Genomic DNA, 17189 nt, shown 5'->3' on the forward strand with positions numbered 1-17189 from the left:
ATTAATTTTCACAAGTTGAGGAAACGCTGCCATCCGCTCAGGTTTATGAGCTTGTAAACTTTTCATGCAGTGCAGTAAATCGGAGATGTTGAGAAGTGATGAATGTGGAAACAAATATTGCGGCACTCAGTAGTACTTATTGGATCAAACTTATTTACAGGGCCTCGTAGAGAAAGAATGAAAGAATCACATTGGAGATGGTTATCAAGCAAATCTCTTCCCCCCCTTAAATATCGCCAAACAAAACATGAACAAAATTCTCGCACTGTACTTGGATTGCGCATTTTGGTCAGGATCCAAATTGCGAAGAGAACATGTCGAGCATTCTTGACGAGGAATGATAGCAGCCTCTATTCGCTGCATTGGATCATAGCCTTTTGTTGCTGTTGGATTATTTGGCCCCTGAGGCTGCACTCTTCAACCTGAAAAGCACACCAAAAGTTTAGAACTGATCTGCATGAGCTGTTGACAGCAATGATCTGGGATTACACGGACAAACTCGAGTTGTCCGAGGAGATTTAGAGAGACTAACTTGCGAAAAGTATGTCCTGTGTAACAAATCCCCGCACCCCTCGACGAGGATTCTTTCTCCTCCTGCCACTCTTGCTAGTTCCGAAATGAATACCTCCAGCTCTTCGGCCTGCAAATGGATAAACAGATAATAGAAAAAGCACGCAATAACAACACTTCGTAAACACCAGGAGCTGAGGATTGCTTCATTGAAAGTCCAAGCTTTCGTACCTTTGCTGTAAAGCTCTGAACGTGAATGGTTATTGCTTCCATGATCTTCACAGCTGAAGCAAGCGCCTCCTTCACTTCTCTGACATCAGCCTGTATTAAATACAAAATAATCCGATCCATCATCTGTGGTCTTGCAAGAAAATGAGGAGTTTTGGTCTTTCTTCTGATGTAAAGACACGATGGATCCATAATATGGAGGATAAAAGACCTTACCCTGACGTTGGCACCAACGGGCAACTGATATGAAGCATTCAGAAGAGCTTGAGTTGCTTCCGACACGGACGCCAAGTAATCATCCTCAAGAGCAGACCACTCTTCCAAATACGGCGTCTGTCATAAACCACAATTTTCGTGTAAGTTGAACTCCGATGACGGCATTGTTGCAGAAGCAGCAAAGGAACAACACAGAATATCAAGCGTTTTCTGTCAAACTGCGGATCTTACTTGAGATTCGAGTATTGATGATACATTCTTTATTCTCCGCAGTGTTGCTAGTTCTGTACGTTTCCTTTTCACAGAATCATACATATCTGCTATCTTAAGACTCAGAGAATAAAGCATCCGCTGGAAAGAAGAAGACAGAAGAGAAAGTTGAATAAGGACCTGCACATTTTTTTCTTTTAATGAAACTGGCCTGATTTCCGATAGTACACAAAGACGAGCATCAGATAAACACCAATTATCTAGCATTTGCTTTATCTGACAGAATGAAACTATCACAGACAGCAGTCTCCTGCAAGTTGTAGTTTTCTTCGGAGATGATAGAAAGGAGACGGAGCCCAAGGGACGACAAACCTCGGCTTCTCTTCTCTGAGCCTGCATAGAAACCTCGGCCTTTGCATTCGCAAATCTCCACTGCAGATAATGGTTGTGCAGCAGCCTGAGAGTGTGAACATCCTCTTGATGGCTTGAGACTTTCCTTCCCTTCTTCGCATCTGCCCCAGGCTTTGCGCACGGTGGGACCGGAGGCAGAGGGACTTTCCCCACATTGATAGGCGTCGGAAGCTGTTTGCAGAGGCTATTCACCACTCTCTCACTTGCTCGCATGGGATGCTCAGAGCTCGAACGCGGGGAACTGACCGGTCGAGAGCGAGGAGAAGAACCTGAAGTTCTCAAAGAATCCATGCCAGTCCTATTCCCGGTCCTTTCTAGCAATCTGTTCGCCATGTCTGCCTCTGGCATAGAAGACCGCATCTCTTGGACAGACTTTGAGTTCTTTTCGCTGTTAATGTCAGCATCTGAATCGGAGTCTTGGCCCAAGTTCCCATCACCTCTAGCTTTCCCGCTAGGACTGGAGAAGGACATGGACATCCCGGTAGCGTGCAGCAGCTTCACGGCAGCTGTGGCCCCAGCACTAATCGACCGCTGCAGACTGTGGTTGTGGTGGTGATGGGGAGTGAGCCTCAGCCTAGAAGACCCAATCCTGTCCATGCTGGTACTGACGGTCGGTGTGTCGGGTCTTAGATTCCGGCTCGAGATTCTGGGAATGGCTTCAGGGTCTCCATTCTCCTTGACGGAGCGGGGCAGGGGCTGTCTCTTGTGGACAGACGTGCCGGTGGTGGGTTTAGCTGGTCCAGCGAGTGGGGTATCTAAGCTGCGGGTGGTCTCGGGTCTGTTCTCATCGGCCCGAGACAGAGGCTCCAGTTCCAGCTGGCGCCGCCTCTGGGCAGAGGTTGAGCGACCGTGCTGCTGATTCTGCCGGGGCTGCGTGTCAGTCCCGTGCTTGGGGACTGGAGACTTGGTGGTCGGGAGGTGGAGATCGCCAGAGGATGATGAAGAGACAACAGGGGACATGAATCGAGAACGGACTTCCCGAACCCGGGGCCGCCGCTGGGTAGGTGGCGGAGGCAAAGGAGCTGCTGCGGCCGCCGCCTCTGGCGGATGTTGGGCTGTTGCGTCATTTTCAACCGTGGATCCGCTCATGATAATTGTGCTCAGTGGCGCCCGGTGCAGAAATTAATTGAATCACGATCGAACGAGTCCCGCCGATGCCAGATTGTGGAGACACCGAAGAGGAGATGAGATGGTAGGAGAATCTTGAACCTTCAGACACGGTTGCCGGATTACCCCAAGCAAGATGAGTGATGGGGTTTGGATGCTCACCTTTTTCCTTCTCTGTGTCTCCCCCGGCGGGTGAGTTTTCAGGTTCCTGTCGGTCAGTGAAGTGATGCGGCGCTGTTAGTGAGCGAATCTAGCGGTGGGGAAGATGGAGAATGGGATGGAAATTAGCCGTTGGAGTTGGGCCGACGGGACGGGACGGGGAGGGGAAGAAAGCTGCAACGGTCCGATTTTCAAAAAAGAAGGCATCCTATTTATTATTATTATTATTTTTGTCGGTAGGACATCTTATTTATTTCTTTACTATAGTGAACAGCAGTGATGACAATATTATCACCCCCGCTACGCAATATTAGGACTCTCGTGTTCAATCGCGAATATTTCAGACGAACTGAACAATCAATGCAAGTATTGACCTCATCAGTGTAGCACCATCAGGGATCTAATATAATTTACAAAAGCTGAATATGACTCCAGGCTCAAGCCCAAAAACCGACCATAACATATGTCTTCAGTGGGATTCGACTCGAGACCTGAAGGTCTCCAAATCATATAAGAGTGAATTTAGAATCACTAGACCATCACCGCTAATGGTATTTATTTATTTACTTACTTACTTTTGATGGTTCTAAGATTACCCCACCCTGGGGAGATGGTATTACATGAAATCAGTACACCACCTCATCTATGGGCTAACCATTCAATGGATGCCACTTGTCAAGCTATTTTTTCAAACTAGTCCCCAGGATTTTGACTTTTTCAATTAAGTGCTTGAAGAAAGAAAGAACTTTCTACCAGGCTTTGATATCAAATTTAAAAATGCGGAATAACAAGAGCAAGAAACTTGATGAAATGATGTTCATATGCTCTTATACCAATTTCACTGAAACATTGGATCTACCATTCATAAACAAATGTGTTGATCCTTGCGGTGAACAACTTGGAAAATTGTATGTTACCTTGTCCCCAGTGTTATCAGAACCGGATCGGATGATGAATCGGAAGGGGTATGAGTTCATGAGTTTATGAGTCCAACCAGGGGTTCAATGGGTTGGACCGCACTTTTAATTAAAATAAAATAAATATTCATATTATCAAAAATTATGATAATTAAGATAGAAATATGATAATTTCAAAGAAATATAAGAATAGTGTAAGAAAATATCTATATTTAATATTTCTTATGAACTAACACATCTAGAGCATATGGATAATACTCGGGAAATTTAAATTCCAAGGGCACATAGGTGTTTACTCCAGCCACCCGAGTACTAAACATAGTCGGTTTAGATGCCATCTAGGGTGGTTCCCCTAATTCTCAGATTTCATCGAAAGTATCAACCTCTTTTTCGCAATTTCTTCAATTACCTTTACTACCTCAAGAATATGTATGAGCATGAAGATTTGCTCAGCTCTTGCTTCTTTATAAACTAGCCAATAATCATTCTATTTGTGGATCTTGAGTCCACAGAGGGTCTTGTTGTCTCTTATCCTAGATTATTGTTAGATATTGATGAAGTATCTTCTAAGTTATACCATCTATGTAGGCTTGCACTTCTATGCAGATTGGCAGGCAATTAATTAGAAATTTTCAAATTTTTGAAATAAAAAATTGGATCTAACCTAGGCTTTGGCCTAGGTTAAGTGTGATCCTTCCTCCACTTTGGTGAATTTGATATGCAATGATTGCATGAGAGGAGCCGCTAGGTTCTGTCATTAACTAATTTCTTGGCCAAGTCAACTCTAGTGGATTTACCTCTTTTCTGTGGAATTGTTTGTAATTGTTGGAACCTTCCTCAAGCAAGTCTATCATCTTTGTGATGTACTTCACACTTAGATTAGTTGTATTTACCAATCTGTAGATAATCCTAGTGTAACAAGCTAGGAACTTGGCTTGGGAGTTCATCTTGTCCACCTTTAAGGATTTAATCCTTGAGGTAAGAGAATTTCCCAAACACTTTTCGTTCAAAGCCATCAAATAATTTGGATGGGCTTAAAACCACACAAGGCCATGGGCAAGATTGGTATGTATCCCTGATATCAGCTTATTTTTGATATCGTTCTATCTCTTATCTAAAACAGCTGCTATCACAAAATTATTCGCCGATAGGTAGAATAACGGCCCTAGTCCTCTCTAGATTAACCCAATATGAATATAGCTAAAGACTCCTTTTGTTTTTCTCATAATTTCTTTTATTTTAGCCATATCAATCAAGGGTACATCTAGTGTTTCTAGCTTAGTACTAGCAGCCTGCGAAGTTGCTTATGACTATGAGACATCCATTATAAACTCGAAGTTAAACCTCAAGTCTTCTAAACAGATTTGATGCCTATAACCGGCAACTTCCATTCCAATATAGATTCAGATGGATCTTCGTATTGGAATGATTCCTCCATTGCAATAGCATAGTTGATTGGAACCAACTCTTCATTCGTGTGCATCATAAACATTGATGCAGTCCACAGATCTGAATCTTCCTCGAAGTCAATCTCGTATTTAGACTACTTCGTAAATAGATTCAACTTCAGAATTTAGGTCTTAGATCTCATCTTCTTCGACGGGTTCACAGACTAGATCCTCATCTTGAAGAAAGATTCTTCAAAGATTTTCTCAGCGCTGATTCCTTGAGGATAGGTATCAGCTTTGCGAGCTTTTGACCCACAAATCCAGCAGCAAGAAAAACTGCTCAAGGGTGGTTTTCCTTGGGACATTTTAGTTCTCTACCATGCTTTTTCTTGGCTCTTTATCCTTTAGGTTAGTCTTTTTCCTCATAAACTTTGAAGGTCTATCAGGCTTAAATGACATTTCTCTTCTCGGTTGAAACAACTTTCTCCTCTTGTATCCTACGAACCTTCTTTTGGGCCTACGATGACGATGTTCAGATTTTCTAGATATGTTATGGGTGTCTTAACCATACCTTCCTACAACGTACTTAATCTAGGAACAACAACACTTGTTCAAGTAAGGAAGCTTCTTGGCGGCTTCTTTCACTTGCAATTTTGTGCATGCTTTGCGCATAGCGAATTTAACCGCTTGAATTCTTCCTCCAAGGCCATCAACTATCTTATCTTCGTTGAGGAGTAGATCAAAGGCTTTCTTTGCTACTTCTGGCCATGGTTTTGGTAGCTTAGCAAAAAATAATTCTGAGATGAACCTTTGCGATGCTACATCCAGATTTTAGTAGTATGACTGAAATTCACAGGCACAGTTATCAAACAAACACATATCACATATTTGTAACTTCATCAGAGCATTCAAGGATTGCTTTGCTTCTACCGTCACAGTAGAAAGAAAGAATCCACAGAATTCATTTCCAAGGCATCAACTGCAATAGCCAAAACCCCATTTGAAGTGAGTTCTTGGTCTATATGCTCCTTTATTTCGGTATGCTCTAACAAGCTTTTCCAGAATTTTTTAGCATTACCGACTAAAGTTGCCTCACATAGCTTGTAGCTAGCGGCTGCTTAATAGCCACATGCCTTGGCTATCATTCGAATCAGAGTGAGCCACTCATTGATCCTCTTGGATGCATGCTTTTCACAACCAAAATCTAGAAAAGTACCCGGGGTTACTATCAACCTTAGAGGATTACCCCCGGAACAAACTCAATATTTATTCTATGTGGATAATTATGCTGATATATAGCTCTTTTCGTTGTAAGAAATTCATTGAATTCCTATCATCAATGTTAACAGGGTTTTTTTCCACCAATCCCAAGGATCTCCTGAGATCTTGCGCTAGATTACTTGAAGAACTTGTTGCCCCTTAATTAGAAGCTCTTTTAGCTGGATCAAGGATGTATGGGGTCTTGGCCTTTAGCCAAGCTTTTTCCAGTTCTCGTTCTCGGTTAGAAAGTTTGATTCTTTTTTGGCTTTTCTTGGATTTTTCCACAGCATCAAGTCGAATGTTTACCAACTTGTCAATTTCTTTTCTAAAGCCTTTCTTCCTTTTGGGTTCTCATCAAGTTTCATATTATCAAATCTATCAATGAGCAGTCTTACATCCTTATAGTATTCTTCAAGTTGGCTTTCATCCATTTCTTCCTTTTTTATTGGAGTCGTCATTTTCCGAAAAACTCTTATTATTAATCAGAATCTACAAACAAATTATTCACAAATGCAACTTCTTCCTCACTATCTAAAGATGACTCTAACTCTAACTCTATGTTCGCAAATTCTTCGAATGCTTCCAACTCGACTTCTTCTTCAATTTGTTCACTACCATCAGTTTCAGGCTCTAAACAGTGCGGACTAGTCCAATAACCATCTAAAGTTCTCATAGTACAAGTTGCAACCTTGCAATCTTCAAGGCTACATTCTATTTCGTTTTCACAAAAGTAATTATACAAAATTCTAAACAACTCATGGTCTTTTAAACTCAAGGCTACTACTCTCATACATGCAGTATGTACATTTTTCATGCAATCTACGTCCTCATAGTTCATTTACATAATAGAAGTGCTATCATCATAACAATTACACACAATACCAAACTTATAATAGGTATAATCTAACGGATAGCCTAACTTGTGATATGGAAGTATTTATCGACTCATGAAACTTTCAAAGGAATTTCATTAATTTTCTTTCTTTTGTTCTTCCAATACCTGAAGTGCTCTTTCGTAGATCAAGATGGTGTAATTAACTTCGTCCCAAAGTATCCAACGTGGTCCTTGCCTGAACAGTCCTGTAAAAGTACTAGTATAAGAACAAATCCTTGATTTTATGGGATGATTAGAATTAAATCTAACAAAGATCCAAGGTATTCTATAATACCACTTATTAACTTAGTGACGAATATTAAGTCCATTCCAGCATTCATGAACAGGTATGCTCGCAGATATCTAAACAAAGGATTCATAAACTAAAATAGACTTAATTGACACAGACCCAAATCTATTAGGGATTAAACCGAAAATTTTCCATTTCCTTAGACTATTCTTGCAATTAAGTCCATCGTGAACCCAGTTCACCTATTTTTTTTCCCAGCGGAGAGACGCTTTCTCAACTTTTTTTTTTTTTTATGAATCTGGACGTTACGGACCGAACTAGAGACCGTGGCCGAAGATAGTCTAAAGAAATTGCTCGTTTATTTTTTTCTTTATAAATTCCTCACTTCTTTCTTGCTACATAATGTAAGTAAATAATTAATAAAAATTATAACAAATGAATGAATGAGCTTATTAGCACGTGGATATGACGATAAACTTATGTAAATTGACTAATCCAGTCAGCTTTTGAAATGAACATTTAAAATTTTCAAATAATTTTGTTAAAGAAAATCATCACTTTACGGGCCAAGTAAAATGGTCAAAATATGCAATAATTAATTACTAATCATTGTAACCCAAGGTGGAAATGAAGAAAGACAAGGCATCCCAAGTTTCACCCGATCGCAATTGAAGCATAATTCCATAGCAGATGGAAAGAGCATTGAATAGTTTAACTTATTTGCCACAAAACTTCATAAGACGTTTGAATATAATTATTGTTGGGCCAAGCCAACTATTCTTGGGTAGATATATATACAAATTTTCGACACCTACTACATGGCGGATACACTCTCGAATTATTTATTACTCATAGCAGGCTAATGCAGTAGTTTACGGGGAATCCATCTGCTAGTATTTATAGAAATGGCGTTACACAGACTATACATAGAAGTATGAAATTGCTACAAAATGGCCGTCGGCTTTCTTCGAGTCACCGCGGTCTTGTTGGCAGGACTGGATGAATGTGAGCCGAGGCATGCTTGTACCTTTTTTCTCAAAAGGAACCCGGATAAGAGCTTGAGTTTGACAGTCTTCTTGCTCGATCTTTGCGGTTCATAACTCAGGCGACAAGATCGACTTCATCTCGATCCGGTGGGACCACATCCACTCTCATCATACTCCTGAACTCATCAGGGATGGATGCGCCACCGTGCACGCAGAGCTCCACAATAGCTGGAGCCTTACCGTAGAACCTCTTCAGGTTGTTATCAAGGGCAGACCCGTTTAAATCCCTTACGTGCCACACATAGTTGTGACCAATCACGTCATATATCGTTGCTTCCTGCCAGGCGTGGAGACCGTTACGTGATTGGTGCCTCGACGCCTTGCACATCCTCACCTTGTGGCCCTTCGGGCCTACTTGCACCTCGGGACAGTATCCGCATGTCCACACCGTGTAACTTTCCATGATCTGTTTCGCTCCTCTGACCATCTCAAACCACAACTCCAGTGTCTCGCCGCTCAACTCCTTCAAGCTCTTCACTTCATCGGTTGAATCGTTCTCCAGTTGTTCAGCATCAACACTCGTTCGAATGTCATACCCAGGGACAGGATCCGGAAAGTGTGCTTCATCCTGTATTTCATCTGCTTGCGCTACCGTCTCAAAATCAACAATCCTGCCTTCAATACAATACACAGGCTTTGTTCTTCTCTTACAAGGGTACTTGTGCAGGTCCACTCCCGCCTGTACACAGAGCTCCAGAACGGCAGGAATCCGGGGGATGCTGCGCCTCTCATCGTGCCCGACCCTCGGTTTCCCGACACGATCGTAGAGATGGAAGCATTTAGGGAAGGAGACGACATCGTGTACTCCTCCCTTTCTCCATACATGGGTAGCGCTTCGGAGACCACTCTTTGGACCGGTGCAGGTCCGGATCTCGTGACCAGTGTGACCGACATGAACTTCAGAACAGAAGCTGAGAGGCAACAAACAACCGATGTTACCAAAACAAGATCTATAATTCATATCCAAGCTGAGAAACAGATTGTACGAGCAACTATCATCTTCAGTTTACATATCCTCGCGAGATCACAAATCGATCAATTCCTTTACGACACAGACCGCATCTAACACGATAATGGCTCAGGGATCAGCAATGCAAGTAACACAAAGAACACAGCTCCGATATCCGCAGCTAAATTAACTCCAATAGGTGAATCCTTCTACGACTAAACACATCCAATCTATGATATGAGTAATGTGCCTGCTCTACAGGTTGAAAACCAAATGGAACTCGAGCCGAGCTATTCGATAAGTCGCGAAAAGGTTTAGTTGATAACCAGCATCGTTGTACGGGAATGGACCGGACGAGCTCGGATAAGCCCTTGAGGAGGGACTCCCGAGCTCGATAGATATGGTGTGCGACCGGGATGAGCTCGGGGACGAGGAGCCCATTGTCAGGGGGGTTTTCGAGCATCCGGCAAGGCTGTAGCTTTCTAGCTTCTCTCTCCTCCTTCGCCCTCCGAATCAGCACCTTCATGGGAGTGGGATGCGGCTTCCTCTCCGACTTGGTCCTCGGCGGCCTCGGCAGGTCCGTGTACAGCTGATCGTCCGAGGAAGTCGAGGCTTTCTTGGTTGCGACAGAATAGCTGGCACTGAATCCGCATCTGAGGGCTCTCACAGTCACAGAAGGGATTCGAGATTTCACCCTTGCAAGCATCTTCGGCTATGGGTTCTGATGACGGGAACACTGTCAATTACAATTCCGGCGGCGAAGAAGACGCTCCTCCGATCAGACAGTACAGCGCTAACTGGGGCTTCTGCTGCGAAATCGAGACTGGGCCCAGTGTATCAGAGGCCCAGTCCATTTTCAACGTTCTTCCCGGTTTTCCTCCATAGCCACTGACAGCAGCGACTCTGACCATCAATCTTCTTCTTCTTCTTCTTCATGTCATGCTGCTTCAACCGCTCTGTAATTCTTATAAAGATGAACTTTCAAATTCCATCCCACCATTTGTCGGCAAGTGTTCCCGCGTTGGCTGTTCCCCAAGCTTCAGACACAGTATCGCTGCAATCCTCAATCCTTGCCGTGCTCGAATCATGCAAATCCCCCTCAGAGATCAAACAAGTCCATGCCCTCGTCGTCAAAACCCCGCCGCTCCAGACCCAGCTCGTATACAACGCCATCATTCAGGGCCTCTCGTCTTCCTTAGAGGCCGTGGCGATTTATCGAGAGATGCTGTTGAAGGGCTTGTTTCCCAACGACTACACTCTCCCGTTCGTTCTCAAGGCGTGTGCTCAGGCACGCGCCTTGAGTGAAGTGGAACAAGTTCATGCGCACGCTGTCAAGAGCGGACTGTTGGCTTCTAATGTGTACGTGAGTAACACTCTGATGAGGGCCTATGCTGTCTGCGGGCTCATGAGCGATGTTCGTAAACTGTTTGAAGGAAGTCCTCGCAGAGATGTAGTCTCATGGACGACGTTGATTCAGGCCTACGTCAAGATGGGGTTACAGAAGGAAGGGGTCGGGGCATTCTTCAAGATGTGTGAGGCTGGTTTTGCTGCTGATGAGCGGACGCTGGTGATCGTGCTCTCTGCTTGTGCTAAATTGGGTGACTTGAGCTTGGGAAGAAGGCTGCAAGCGTATATTCAGGAGAATGGAGTAAAAAGAGATGTTTTTGTGGGGAATGCATTGGTGGACATGTTCTTGAAATGCGGTGATGCTGCGCTTGCTCACCAGGTTTTCAAGGACATGCCCGTGAAAAATGTGGTTTCTTGGAATTCCGTGATCCTGGGGCTAGCCCAGCAGGGAAATTTTAAGGAGGCTCTGAGAGTTTTTAAGGAAATGCAGAGGGTAGGCGTAAGGCCGGACGATGTGACTTTAGTTGGTGTTCTAAATTCCTGTGCGAATCTGGGGTTGCTTGACTCAGGAAAGTGGGTCCACGCATATATCGATAAGCATGACATTAGAGCTGATGGGTTCATAGGGAATGCTTTGATCGATATGTATTCAAAATGTGGAAGCATAGGCCAAGCCCTCAATGTGTTCCAAGGGATGAAACTCAGGGATGTTTATTCTTATACTGCCATTATTGTCGGACTAGCTATGCATGGAGAAGCAAAATGGGCTCTGGATATCTTCTCTGATATGTCTGAAACAGGAATAGAGCCAGACCAAGTAACCTTTGTAGGTGTGCTTTCTGCGTGCAGTCATGCAGGGCTTGTAGAGGAAGGGCGGAGACACTTTGAGAACATGTCAAGCGTTTATGGTTTAGAACCCCAACCGGAGCACTATGGCTGCTTGGTCGATCTTCTTGGCCGGGCTGGACTTTTTGCTGAGGCAGAAGAGATTATAAGAAGGATGCCAATGGAGCCCGATGCCTTTGTGTGGGGCGCCTTACTCGGAGCCTGTCGAATCTATGGGAAAGTCGAGCTTGGTGAGCGTGCGATGAAGAGGCTCCTGGAGATTGAACCTGAGAGAGAGGGCGCATATATACTGATGTCCAATATGTATTCCTCAGAAGGGAAATGGAAGGATGCCATAAGGATAAGAAAGTCAATGAAAGAAAGGTACATGAAGAAGGTTCCTGGGTGTAGTTCAATTGAGCTCGACGGCAAGGTCCACGAGTTTAGGAAGGGAGATAAGTCGCACCCCAAAATGAAGGAGATCTGGAAGTTTCTGGAGAATCTTGCGAGTCACTTGAAAAGCTACGGGCAAGAAGACATTTGATCTTTGAGGTGTACAGAGCAAATATGGGATCTTAAAACACACATGGAATCGAGAGAAAGCTATCCAGGATTGGAACTAGTTAAGAGAGGAGGAAGAATTAAGGGAACATCAACTTGAAACCGGTGCTCAAAATTGTCATAATTCCCCGGGAAGAGATCTAGCTTATGCAAAAAATGATACAGAAATAGCAAATGAATTCCGATGAGATCTACAAAATTTTGTGGCACCAGCAGTTCTACGACTAGATCGAACATAATTGGTCCGATGAGAATGTTGAAGCTGTTTCTTCCAAGGAATGAAAAGAAACATCACAGCTGAAGCTCGTAGTAATACATGTTGCCTTTTCCCTTGGTGTATGTATGTACAGTGTACTGTCTATGTATAATTGATGAAATGCTCACCATTCTAATTTCTCGATGATTAAAGGAGAAAAATGAAAATAACATTCACTGTTAAGATTAATTGCATGATCTATCTTTATTTTTATTTTATTTTATCCAGCAAAAGAAGAAAAAGATTGCAAAACTTGATTTGGACTAAGAAAACCATTTCTAAGCGGTCAGAGCAAACCTTGTTTTACCGTTAACAGAATTCTCTCCCCAAATCTGATACTCTGAGTAACCGACTCCCCATATTTCAGGGAGCATTTTATCTGAGTTTGAACGTTCGTTCACATGTCATTTTTCAGACTTCTTGACTCCGTCACTCTCTCCGCTCACAGAGAGAGAGAGAGAGAGAGCCCAAACAGCAATTTTAGTGGCAGCCTCCATCAACCCTTTTGCAGAGCTCAAACATCTCTCTAAGGTAGTAGGCCTTCCTGTTATCCTCTTCTCTTCATCTGATACTGTTCGTGGTTCATGAATGCATCCTTTTAGCTTACTTTACTGTCATCATGCTGTCTCTTTTAGCAGCTATTCCAACCATGAATGCACCCACAAGTTTGATCTTCAGTTTTATGATATTTGTCGCAGGTCGTCCTTTTCATCTTGGCCATCGAACATTTTCAAACTTCAATAACAGTTGGACAAGTATATCATCCTTTTCGGACTTTGTCAGGCCAAATCTGATAGCTTCTCTTATGTTGTAAGCCCACTCGTATAACTTTTCAGATATCAAGAGGGGGTAGATTATTCTTCATATACTCAACATTGGAATAAGCTTTTTACAAATTTCTGAAGTATCAGGTATTTGTTTCGGCTTGAATTTTTTTGAGTTAGGTGGTCCTTTAACCTGATCTGATCGCGTCCATCTTTTGCTGGAGAAATTTGTGGAGAGGAAGGAACAAAAGCAGCAGGAAACCATTCTCGAGTTATTCTGTACTAGCTCCACCCTGCTCAGCAGAAGACAGGAGATATAAAGACGTATTCATTCTTCAGCAGAATGTCCAGCAAGTATCACATGGAATTAGAATCTTCTCGGTGACTGACATGATCCTTAATATCTAGTTTTCGTCCTAGTTTGACTAGTTGCTTTCTGCATTCTTGCATGAATATGCAATTACTGTCTCTGACCAGGTCGTTCAAGTCCAAGTCTAGCTCCCCAACAGAAGTTCGGCTCATAATTGGCAATGTCCCTTTCACTTTGCACAGAGTAAGATCATTAATTTCCCAAAATTTCCATGATACTTCCCATTTAAATGAATCCAGTAGCTCCGTGCCACACTAGATTTTTTATTCATTCAAAAATTTCCATGCTGTAAGCTAGCTGAGTTGCATTTTTATCAGGAACTTCTTTCAGCGAGATCAGCAAAGCTTGCTTCTTTATTCGAGGAGAATAAGGTCTCTTATGTCCTTCGGGACATTCCAGCTGACCCAGAAACCTTTGAGCTCGTGGCGAGATTTTGTCATGGGTTCGATCCTCAGCTTTCCGCTGAAAATATCCTGCCCCTCATTTGCCTTGCTTCCCATCTGGGAATGACCGAGGATCACTGCAACAACAACTTACTTAGGGAGGCCCTTGATTTCTTTGAAAATAAAACCCTCCCGAGCTGGAATGAGACCATCAGAGCCCTGCTACTATCAGACAGAGTCATCCCCCCCGCTGCTAGCCTCGGGCTGATAGATGCTTGCCTGGAGTCGATCACTGCAAAGGCGATAATGGACCCTCGACTTCTTGGGAAGCCAATCAAGAACTTGAGATCAGATGGCTGCAGTGAGGAGGTGGATGAGGAAGACGAGTGTAAACCGAATGCAAGGAGAAAGCTCTTTGTTCACGATTGGCAGTCTGAGGATTTGACGACCCTGCCTGTGCATTTTTATGAGCCCATCATTGAGGCCATGAAACTTCATGGAGTTCCTCTGGACTATGTGGCTGCTTCTCTCTGTGAATATGCGAGGAGGTGGGTTTTCAATGGCTTTTCTGAAGGGGAAGAAACTAAATTTTCAGTTTATAAGAAGAATTCTCCTCGAGAAGCTATTGAAGTGATAGAGAGACTCCTGCCTGAAGAAAGGGGTCTAATCCAGTGCCCTCTATTGTTTGAAATGCTAAGGTATTCAATTTCCCTAGAAGCAAGCTCCAACTGTAGGGATGGTTTGGAGGTCAGGATCGCTCAACAGCTCGATCAGGCAACAGTCAAAGACCTCCGCATACCATTTAAAGGCTATGCTAAGGGAGCAAAGTACGATATTGGGTGTGTGAAGAGGATACTGAAGAACTTCTACGGCAGAGTTACAGGTTCAGGCGCGCTGGGAATCACGAGAGTGGCAGATCTCATAGAAGATTTCCTCGCTGAGGTGGCAGCTGATGTAGATTTGGAGATGAACACCTTTGTATCCTTAGCAGAGATGTCCGTTGCAGCTTCTTTGGGTAGTGATCGGAGCTCTGATGGAATCTACAAAGCTATTGATATTTACCTGGACAAGCACAGATACCTGACAGAATCGGAGAGAGAAGAGGTTTGTCGGGTTTTGGACTGTCAGAAGATGTCACAGGAAGCATGCGAGCATGCCGCACAGAACGAGAGACTGCCTCTGAGAGTTGTGGTTCAGGTTCTGTTCATCGAGCAGCTGAAGCTGCGAGATGCAGTCACCAAGGAGGTCTCTAGCGGGATAGAGAACCGTTCAAGAAATGAGAGTGAAGAAGAGGAAGGCGATGGGATAGTGACCTGCAGAGAGGAAGAGCTGAGGGGCGAGATGATGAGGATGAACAACAAGGTGGTGGAGCTTGAGAGGGAGTGCGGAATCATGAGGAAGGAGATTGAGAATAACGGGAATCGAAGAGGTGCCACGAAGAAGCACAAATTAAGCGTGTGGGGCGAGATCAAGAGGAAGTTCGGGTGCATCAGCAGCGCGCATGACTACAAATGCCAAGTGCAGAAGAAGAAAAAGGTGCATCCCAGGCACGGAGAGTAGTTCCCAAGCCTATGTGACCACCTTTCTTGATCTTAACTTTTCCATTATTGATGCGTTTCTCTAAACATGCACTAGCTTGCATTAGTTTTTTCAATCTTAGTTTCCTGAACTAATTCTGCAAATCAACCTATCCATTATATGTCTGCAGGACACACGGTGAAAGAATTTCCATCACATTCGATTTTCTTGTTCTAGTTATTCAGCTTCAACACCACACATTAAAACGATGATATGTTTCGGCTCGTTCTCTTTTCGGGTGAAAAATGCCAGCACATCAGAAACAGGAATCCGGTTTTCGAATTTGAAATGTATCTTGCAATGATTCGATTACAAGGTGAAGATCTTTTACCGAATCAATTCTTATTCTTTGGAAACTATGATGAGATTTCTAGCATCACATGTTCTGCTTTTCATAAATGAAGAAGAAAAAAGAAAGACGAGGGACTCGGAAGTTTCTTTTTCATGTTCACCTTTGCACAAAAACAATGTTCATTTACAAGATGAAGCTCCAAACTTTAATGGCATCTCACTCTCCCTAGAACAGACGGAGAGCTCTGCATCGTTCAATGCGCTTGGTCCATTGTTGTTGTGTTCTCGTCCTGCTCCTCCTCCGCCCCCTGTTGACCCGTCTCCTCCTGACAACCTGTTCTTACCATCGTCCTCGTCATTCCCCACCACAACGACCTCCCCAAAATGGACATGTCGGGCATCATCGCCTGCAGGGGATTTCACCGGCGAAGTCGGGGCAGCCGCTGAACCGGCAGCACTGCTGTTGGTGCGAGTGGAAGGGGGCTTCCAAGCGCCGGCACCACCCCCCTTGGGGGAGATCCCTCCTCCAGCGCCACCACCACCTCTTCCTCGGGCCTTGAAGCATGTGTAGAGGTAAGTAAAGAGCCAGAAGGCCCAAGGGATCGCTTCAAGGACAATCCCGGCGAGGTAATACCACTTAGAGGATTCGGTTGCTGGAAGGAAGATGTACAGGCAGAGGAAGGCTCCTCCGGCGAGGATGCAGAGGATTAGGAGGCATATGATCACATGAACTCTTGCATCTCCTTCCCTTCTCTCTCCCATTAACAATAACTACAGGAAGAATGAATGGATGATTAGAAGATTTCTAATCGTTTTCTTTCCTTTTCTCTTGGGTTAGTATTTTTTTTCTTCTTTTTGGTTTTTCTTTTTTTTCCTTTTCCTTGAAGAAGAATTTGGGTGGGTGTTTGGTTAGGGGATGTTGCGGGCAGGCAGGCAGGCAGGCAGGCAGGCAGGCAGGGGATGAGATGATCCAACAATGGTGGAGGGGAATTGCGGGGGATGCAGAGGACGGAGGAGGAGGAGGAGGAGGAGGAGGAAGGAAACCGAACAAACCGGGCAAGTTAGTTGGGCTGATGGGTACTCGGAATCCCAACAGCTCTGACCCCCAAAAGGAAAAACTGAACTGTAAAATTGAAAAGCCCTTTTTGGCAAATTTTCAAAATCTAGCACAACGTTTTTTCTTTCCCCCTATTGTTGTAAAAGATACTCCATAATTTTACAATCATGCCAAAGTGGGACTATAAGTTTTCTTATCAGTCGAATTCAGATATTTTAATAGTTCGGATGCA

General features: G+C 43.8%; 5 protein-coding genes across 7 annotated transcripts; 2 read left to right on the forward strand and 3 right to left on the reverse strand.

Moving 5' to 3' along the window:
* Positions 1 to 101: 101 nt before the first annotated feature.
* Positions 102 to 3019, reverse strand: LOC116207353 (protein ENDOSPERM DEFECTIVE 1). 2 transcript variants are annotated; one of them, XM_031540259.1, is made up of 6 exons: positions 1537 to 3015; positions 1186 to 1305; positions 955 to 1071; positions 742 to 831; positions 533 to 640; positions 102 to 422 (listed from the first exon to the last, which is right to left on the reverse strand). In XM_031540259.1, exons 1-6 carry the CDS (start codon positions 2662 to 2664, stop codon positions 351 to 353), a joined length of 1635 nt encoding a protein of 544 aa, XP_031396119.1. In that variant the 5' UTR covers positions 2665 to 3015; the 3' UTR covers positions 102 to 350. The 2 variants fall into 2 exon arrangements, with proteins under 2 accessions (XP_031396119.1, XP_031396120.1); XM_031540260.1 differs by lacking the exon at positions 1186 to 1305 and having other exon boundaries at positions 1537 to 3019.
* Positions 3020 to 8246: 5227 nt separating this feature from the next.
* Positions 8247 to 10353, reverse strand: LOC116207846 (APO protein 3, mitochondrial). Its single transcript, XM_031540952.1, has 2 exons — positions 9852 to 10353; positions 8247 to 9487 (listed from the first exon to the last, which is right to left on the reverse strand). Exons 1-2 carry the CDS (start codon positions 10229 to 10231, stop codon positions 8632 to 8634), a joined length of 1236 nt encoding a protein of 411 aa, XP_031396812.1. The 5' UTR covers positions 10232 to 10353; the 3' UTR covers positions 8247 to 8631.
* A 74-nt stretch (positions 10354 to 10427) lies between these two features.
* Positions 10428 to 12661, forward strand: LOC116207844 (pentatricopeptide repeat-containing protein At1g08070, chloroplastic-like). Its single transcript, XM_031540949.1, has one exon. The coding sequence runs from the start codon at positions 10460 to 10462 to the stop codon at positions 12239 to 12241; it is 1782 nt and encodes a 593-aa protein (XP_031396809.1). The 5' UTR covers positions 10428 to 10459; the 3' UTR covers positions 12242 to 12661.
* A 154-nt stretch (positions 12662 to 12815) lies between these two features.
* LOC116207845 (BTB/POZ domain-containing protein At5g17580-like) lies at positions 12816 to 16241 on the forward strand. 2 transcript variants are annotated; one of them, XR_004156979.1, is made up of 7 exons: positions 12816 to 13045; positions 13213 to 13324; positions 13459 to 13659; positions 13756 to 13831; positions 13966 to 15567; positions 15740 to 15925; positions 16136 to 16241. XR_004156979.1 is itself a non-coding variant. In XM_031540951.1 (5 exons), the coding sequence occupies exons 3-5, from the start codon at positions 13622 to 13624 to the stop codon at positions 15589 to 15591; spliced, it is 1740 nt and encodes a 579-aa protein (XP_031396811.1). In that variant the 5' UTR covers positions 12816 to 13045; positions 13213 to 13324; positions 13459 to 13621; the 3' UTR covers positions 15592 to 15775. The 2 variants fall into 2 exon arrangements, 1 of the variants encoding a protein (XP_031396811.1); XM_031540951.1 differs by lacking the exon at positions 16136 to 16241 and having other exon boundaries at positions 13966 to 15775.
* Positions 15927 to 17107, reverse strand: LOC116207847. The gene has a single exon (XM_031540953.1). It carries the CDS (start codon positions 16660 to 16662, stop codon positions 16081 to 16083), a length of 582 nt encoding a protein of 193 aa, XP_031396813.1. The 5' UTR covers positions 16663 to 17107; the 3' UTR covers positions 15927 to 16080.
* Between the last annotated feature and the right edge of the window lie 82 nt (positions 17108 to 17189).

The sequence above is a fragment of the Punica granatum genome, chromosome 5, assembly GCF_007655135.1.
Source record: "Punica granatum isolate Tunisia-2019 chromosome 5, ASM765513v2, whole genome shotgun sequence".
In the NCBI taxonomy this organism is placed as follows: Eukaryota; Viridiplantae; Streptophyta; class Magnoliopsida; order Myrtales; family Lythraceae; genus Punica; species Punica granatum.

What these genes read in the sequence shown, in the direction of transcription:
- LOC116207353 (XM_031540259.1), bottom strand. Translation starts at nt 2,664, where the DNA reads ATGAGCGGATCCACGGTTGAAAATGACGCAACAGCCCAACATCCGCCA. An exon ending in CATCAATACTCGAATCTCAA is followed by an intron (nt 1,072 to 1,185) that starts GTAAGATCCGCA and finishes GGTTTATGACAG; the next exon opens with ACGCCGTATTTGGAAGAGTG. An exon ending in TTCAGAGCTTTACAGCAAAG is followed by an intron (nt 641 to 741) that starts GTACGAAAGCTT and finishes ATCCATTTGCAG; the next exon opens with GCCGAAGAGCTGGAGGTATT.
- LOC116207846 (XM_031540952.1), bottom strand. Translation starts at nt 10,231, where the DNA reads ATGCTTGCAAGGGTGAAATCTCGAATCCCTTCTGTGACTGTGAGAGCC. An exon ending in ATTCCCGTACAACGATGCTG is followed by an intron (nt 9,488 to 9,851) that starts GTTATCAACTAA and finishes GTTGCCTCTCAG; the next exon opens with CTTCTGTTCTGAAGTTCATG.
- LOC116207844 (XM_031540949.1), top strand. Translation starts at nt 10,460, where the DNA reads ATGTCATGCTGCTTCAACCGCTCTGTAATTCTTATAAAGATGAACTTT.
- LOC116207845 (XM_031540951.1), top strand. Translation starts at nt 13,622, where the DNA reads ATGTCCAGCAAGTATCACATGGAATTAGAATCTTCTCG. An exon ending in ATGGAATTAGAATCTTCTCG is followed by an intron (nt 13,660 to 13,755) that starts GTGACTGACATG and finishes GTCTCTGACCAG; the next exon opens with GTCGTTCAAGTCCAAGTCTA. An exon ending in TCCCTTTCACTTTGCACAGA is followed by an intron (nt 13,832 to 13,965) that starts GTAAGATCATTA and finishes CATTTTTATCAG; the next exon opens with GAACTTCTTTCAGCGAGATC.
- LOC116207847 (XM_031540953.1), bottom strand. Translation starts at nt 16,662, where the DNA reads ATGGGAGAGAGAAGGGAAGGAGATGCAAGAGTTCATGTGATCATATGC.